Here is a 6,042-nt window from a genome sequence, read left to right on the forward strand (position 1 = left end):
TCACGAAAACTGAGTTTGAAAAAGCAGTGATTCTAGGGTGCTTTAAAGGACTGGCCATGGTTGAGTCAGGCGACAATTACATTAAGTGCATTTTATGTTTAAGTTTTCTAACATATTGAAAAAGTAAGTTATTATAATCAACATGAACGTATTAAAAACCCTGTTAAATATGCATTTGTGCCACAGCTTATAACTTGACAGCTCACGTTGAGTTGTCCAGGTGCACAGCAGTTAGAGTTAACAAATGTAGGGCTGCAACTAATGGTTGTTTTCATTAGCAATTGATCTCCTGATTATTTTCTTGGTTAATCATGTAGTCTATGAAATGTAAAAGAAAAAAGTTCTCAAGAACCTCAAGATCTTTAATCCTCACTGAAACAGCTGTTTAGGGACTTTTAATCTTAAAATATGAAGCCACAGACTCCAGTTATCTCTGGCACCATCTGGTGGATTTACACAAGTCCATACAGAAACACTGCTGCAATAATAACACTTTTTTGGGGTCTTATTTTATATTTCCACACAAACTGACCAATGATAATGTAGTTTAAGTTAAGTGTGTTCACCCAAATTAGGGGGAAAAAAATCTCATTTAGCTTCAGTGGTATTTAGCCATGCAAATAGTTTTGATTTTATTTGGCCAGGTTTTTAGATTTCTGCCACCAAATACAACAAATGTGAATGACATTTTGTTTGTCTTTCAGAAACAATGTCCTGGTTACTTTTCTACCTAAAAATTTGTATATATTAAAACTGTTGGCCATGTGTTTTTTGGATTATCCCAAGTAACACAAACACTTTTTCTCCAAATATGTTGATTAATGTCTTTATCTTTATTGCTCTGTGCACCCGAAATAAGATGTCAGTCACCTCTTGGAAAATACCTGGACAAATGGAAAAAAAAAAACTATCTACATCGACAGATACCTCTAGAGGTAAGAGAGAAAATGTGCTTTAAGCCTGACAAGCAAAATGTATGATACAGAAACAAATATTTAACAGATAAAGCAGAAACGTTAACTTGATCACTTTCCTCAAAGAGACCAAAGATATGACAGACTCTAAAGTGCCACTTACATCTTTAAGGATTTGGGAATCTTTGGCATGTGTGATAACAGAGCTAACAAACATGCAAAGTTAATGCTGAAATTGCACTGCAGGAAACTCTGCGATGGGTAACTTGCTAGAATGGTTTCTGTCCATCTCTGTATCGATCTTCTGTACCAATCTGCTGAAAAACCTAAAGTGTCAGGGTCTCTGTTCGGTCCTTTGTCATTTTCTTCACTGTTTTCCATGAAAACAGCAAAATAGCAAGTCTCCAAATAAATTAAAGTCAAGTTTTCTTATCACAAAACTGTTCATGAGAATATTTAAACTACCCTCTGTCCAAGAAGAGGTTTCTCATTTTCCTTCCAATGTGCAGTACATCCATGCTCCTTGTGTAATCCAATGGCAATAATCCGTTTTGGCTCTCTCCATGAGTCTCTTCATCATAATATTCCAAAATGATGCAACGATATTGTTCAGAAAATTAAAAGCAGTCAATCTGCATGCAAGCAGTTCGTGGAAGGGATTTCCAAACAGTGAGCCAGACATATGGCGTGAAAGCGATAAGAAGATCAGGATCACAAACAACAAATATTTGTAATGTTAAGTGCATGATCTAAAATCAATCCTCTGCAAGTTCCTGACCAGATCTTTTGGGAGGTTTGTGCAAATCTCCAAAGCAGCAGGAAACATTTTGAAATACTTTAATGTCACTCACACTGATTTGAGTCTCTAAAACCTGCAACACGTCTACAAGTTTTTGAGCATATGGAGTTAGTTCTGACTCATTTAAAAGTGTTCCTCCCCTGCCTTTAGATTACTAAAAAAGTGTGTGCCTGGAAGATTACCAGCTTGATTCCCTGCAAGGAGGGGATAAGAAATAATGTCAAGGCCCTCTGCATTTGATCGCAGCACTTCATAAATTGCTCCAGTAGAGCTCCACAGTGGCCAGTAGCAGAAGGTTGTGGTTAAACTCAGGTATGAACGTGTGTGTGCTGAGTAAAAGTGTTATAGTAAGTATGATGTTGCTGATTGGGAGCATGTGTGCTCAGCAAAACGTCCTGCATTAAGTAAAAGAATAAATTGAAATGACCTGGAGAGCTGACTATAGCAGTCTAACACATTTACACCTAAGTTCTACCTCTACTATGATAACAAAAAAATGTAATGGGTAATCCCTACAGCTGGACAGACCTGCACTTCTTCCTGGCCACAGGATTGGATGAAGACTCAGGTAAGAAACCGCTGTGTTGGCTTTAAGGAGGCTACTTTGTGGCAGAATCCCCATCAGGCCTCATGCTGAAGGGCTCCAGGCGCTCGCTCTCAGGCAGCATGTTGTTGAGGCGCTCCATCAGCGGCACCGTCTGGTCAATGCCCATCTGGATGCGTCTCAGGATCATGGACATCTCGTTTACCTTCTGGATCTGCTCGGCGTACTTGGCGTAGCGTTTCTGGCGCTCCTGCATTATGCTGAACAAGGTTTCCACTGACAAGTCCATCTGGAAAGAAACAGTCGGGAGAGAGAAAGAGAGATAATCTTTGACATTTGATGAGACTTGATGAATCATCTTAAAACATCTAATACAATACTACATCAGCAACATCTAATGCATGAATATGATTAACATAATACAAAAATGTACAGGGCAAGCATCTTTCAGGTAAGCATCTTTCAGTAATATAATTTAAATTCAAATATAAAAAATAAGGTGTTTAAGATTATATGAAATCCTGACAATAAAAAAAGAGTCTAATAAATGTGTAGAGTTTCAACATAACCTTTCCTAGAACACAAAAAATGAGAAATATCTTCAGTCACTGCAGACTTAAGACTGTGTGAGCTCTTTCCTATTAACTTGTTATTTTTACTGATTACTCTATTGTTTTTAATATAAAGTAATCACTTAATCATTTAGTAAATACAAAATGTCCAAGTTTCCACAACCCAAGGTAATGTCTTGAAATTGTTTTGTTCTGTTCAACCAATGATGAATTGCTCCTCAAAATTGATGTTGATTTTCTGATCGGCTTATACATATCTTAACCGTGTTGCCATAAACCAACAGGGAACACAATAGTTAGTATGGTTGTTGAATGAGCAATAAGAAACCTGAGTGGTAAATATATCAGGCTGTACTTTCACAGCCTTACCCCCTTCAGATTTTTTTTCTTTTTTTGGGGCTTTTCCACCTTTAATTGATAGGACAGCTAGGTGAGAAAGGGGAGAGAGAGCGGGAAGACATGCAGGAAATTGTCACAGGTCGGACTCAAACCCTGGACCTCTGCGTCGAGGCATAAACCTCTAAGTATATGTGCGCCTGCTCTACCCACTGAGCCAACCCGGCCACAGCCTTACCTCTTTGATCCTCTTGACCAGGGCGTTCTGGTCGAAGGCCACGGCCTCGGCACACTGATGTAGGTGGTCCTGGTAGCGAATGCAGAGTTGCATAACCTGCGCAGTATCCAGCCTTTCCAGACACACGCTGCTGGGTGACGTCTGGCCACTCAGCACTCCTGTGGAAAGCGAAAAAGCAAAAGGACTTACACAGACATGTTGGAACAGAGTAACACTTGACAACAGCGTTAACACATTGTAAATATTATAATTAGCTATGCACAGGATCTAACCGAATTACCCCTCTGGTATTTCAGAAGTGCGCTGACACAGGAAACTTGGCTCATTATCCAACTTCTAACACAGTGCTAATGTGTTGCAGTGACAATTAGCTTTGAGAATAGACTGGAGGGAGCTTGTTGAAAATGATATGAAACTCTCAATATCTTTTATATTAAAACCGAAATGATAGAAGTCAGATAAAAGATCTGCACACTCTATTAGCTTCCAATAAAAATAATTTAATAGAGCTACACTTTGATCTCAAACTAATCTTTTTTAGACATAAGATTTGCAGAGATCAAAATGTGATATATTTAATTTATTGGAGACTATCAGTGCAGTGTGCATATCTGTTGTCTGACATCTACCTTCAGTTTGTTTTTTAATCTAGCACCCGTAAGTTATTTAGATGTGTTAAAACTTAAATGGTGCCTATTCAGTATAGTCAATTTTATTTATATAGCGCTAAATCACAACTGAAGTTATCTCATGACATTTTTTTTTATAACAAGCAGGTCTAGAGCATACTCTTTAATTTAAGACCCATGAGCAAGCACTTGGTGACGGCGGCAAGGATAAACTCCCCTTTAACGGGAAGAAACCTTAAACAGAGCTCGAACAGAAGTGGATTCTAGGTGGGCGGCCATCTACCTTGACTGGTTGGGTGGTTTTATAATTTATAAATATGCATTTCTGGGGCTTCATAAATTCACATAATTAAAATATTTGCTTGAGAATATGGATTTCTGTGGGTAAGTACTTGTTGACTCAAGTGTGCAAACTTGTATAAGACTGCATTAGTTTTAGCAAGGTGTACCTAATGAACTGTCGGTCTGAAAGATGACACTATAATTCATGTCAGCAGGTGGAAGACTTAAAAAGTTGCCTTTTAAAAGTGGCTGAAAGGTTGGTATCTCCTGAAGCTTGATGACATCTGGGTCGTTGTGGATATTTCTCATTGACTGGGTCCCCTGAGCCACGACGACGATATCATCCATCTTTGCTTTCTGCTTTGCTGGGGAGGGCACCACTGCAATGACAATATTCCTGTTAATATCAAAAGGAAGTAGTTCCTCACCTCACCTTGTTTCAATCATATCACTAGCAGGTCAATCTGCGAATGTTTTAAGCAAGATTTTTAAGATTTAGGAATACTCCATTGATTCATTTAAGCAGACTTCAAATAAATATTTGCAAAGGTATCAAAAGTAAGAGTATTTATTAAGCAGATTGGCCCATTTCAGAGATATTTTATGTACAAGAAAGTGACTGGAATCTGTAAGTAAATGCAGTGTAAGAAATCCAACATATCACTTTGGGATGTAGTGGAGTAAAAGTATCAAATGGGAATACTCAAGTAAATAAATACCTACAGTACTTCAGTAAATTTACTTCACATTAATTAACTTGCTTTCCATCAATTATAGCACGCTTTTATATACCACTGTAGCTTGGTTGTCCTATACAAACCGATGACAATTTCTAAAATGATATATATTTTATGTTAACGTTACAGAACGTTATCTTACCCGATGAGCTGTAATCGGAGTGTTTGTGCTCAGCATCTCCACTCTGTTCGGCTCCCATGGTGCTAACGTCTGGCTAGCAAGCTAGCGCTTAGCTAGCTTTCGTCAACGTTTCCAGAAACGGCCGCGAGATAACCCCAAATATCTAATTTATAACTAACAGTCTGCAAAGACTTCACATGACCAAACACACTCGGACTAACAAGACAACCATGTCCAACAGGAAAGCAACTGAAATGCCGGGTAGTTGTTGCCTCTGCGATTTTCAAGCTAGTTAGCGATGTTAGCTAACGTCAGTTACTCCTGCTACCATTTACTAGCTAACAGGTAAGCATACGTTCCTTTGAAGCTAACGTTAAGTGAGCTAGCTAAGCAAACACTGCTATCTTGGTGGTGAGTGATAACGTTACCCCACGTATCTTAAGGAATTAACAACAGAAATGACAGACTGAGTTCAGGAGGCATCACTTCCGTAAATATTGATCACGGGATCCTCTTCATTGTATCTAGACCATAATATTACCGCCCCCTACTGCTGGTGAAGCCTTAAAATAAACAGCACATGGCAGAAGTCACCCTCTAACTTTACCCCCCCCCCCCAATTAGTGTCGGTGGTGGAGCGAGTATGCTGTGAAAGCCCATTTTCGCCAATGTGATAAAAAAAGAAAACACCACAATGTAAAGTACTCCATTACACGTAAAAGCCCTGCATTTAAAATGTCACTTAAGTAAAAGTATGTTGTCAGCAAAATGTACTTAAATGATCACAAGTAAAAGTACTCAATGCAAAAAAAATCTAAAGAACCAAAACCTAAAATGTATGCATGAAAAATGACGATTATCAAAATAGTT

The 6,042-nt window shown here is 38.5% G+C and overlaps 1 protein-coding gene across 2 annotated transcripts; it reads right to left on the minus strand.

Moving 5' to 3' along the window:
- Positions 1 to 502: 502 nt before the first annotated feature.
- On the minus strand, positions 503 to 5,753 carry borcs5 (BLOC-1 related complex subunit 5). Of its 2 annotated transcripts, none has more exons than XM_031295297.2 (4): positions 5,194 to 5,753; positions 4,482 to 4,694; positions 3,404 to 3,561; positions 503 to 2,546 (listed from the first exon to the last, which is right to left on the minus strand). In XM_031295297.2, the coding sequence occupies exons 1-4, from the start codon at positions 5,249 to 5,251 to the stop codon at positions 2,313 to 2,315; spliced, it is 663 nt and encodes a 220-aa protein (XP_031151157.1). In that variant the 5' UTR covers positions 5,252 to 5,753; the 3' UTR covers positions 503 to 2,312. The 2 variants fall into 2 exon arrangements, with proteins under 2 accessions (XP_031151157.1, XP_031151158.1); XM_031295298.2 differs by having other exon boundaries at positions 4,551 to 4,694; positions 5,194 to 5,733.
- Positions 5,754 to 6,042: the final 289 nt, after the last annotated feature.

Source organism: Sander lucioperca, chromosome 7 (assembly GCF_008315115.2).
Source record: "Sander lucioperca isolate FBNREF2018 chromosome 7, SLUC_FBN_1.2, whole genome shotgun sequence".
NCBI lineage: Eukaryota > Metazoa > Chordata > Actinopteri > Perciformes > Percidae > Sander > Sander lucioperca.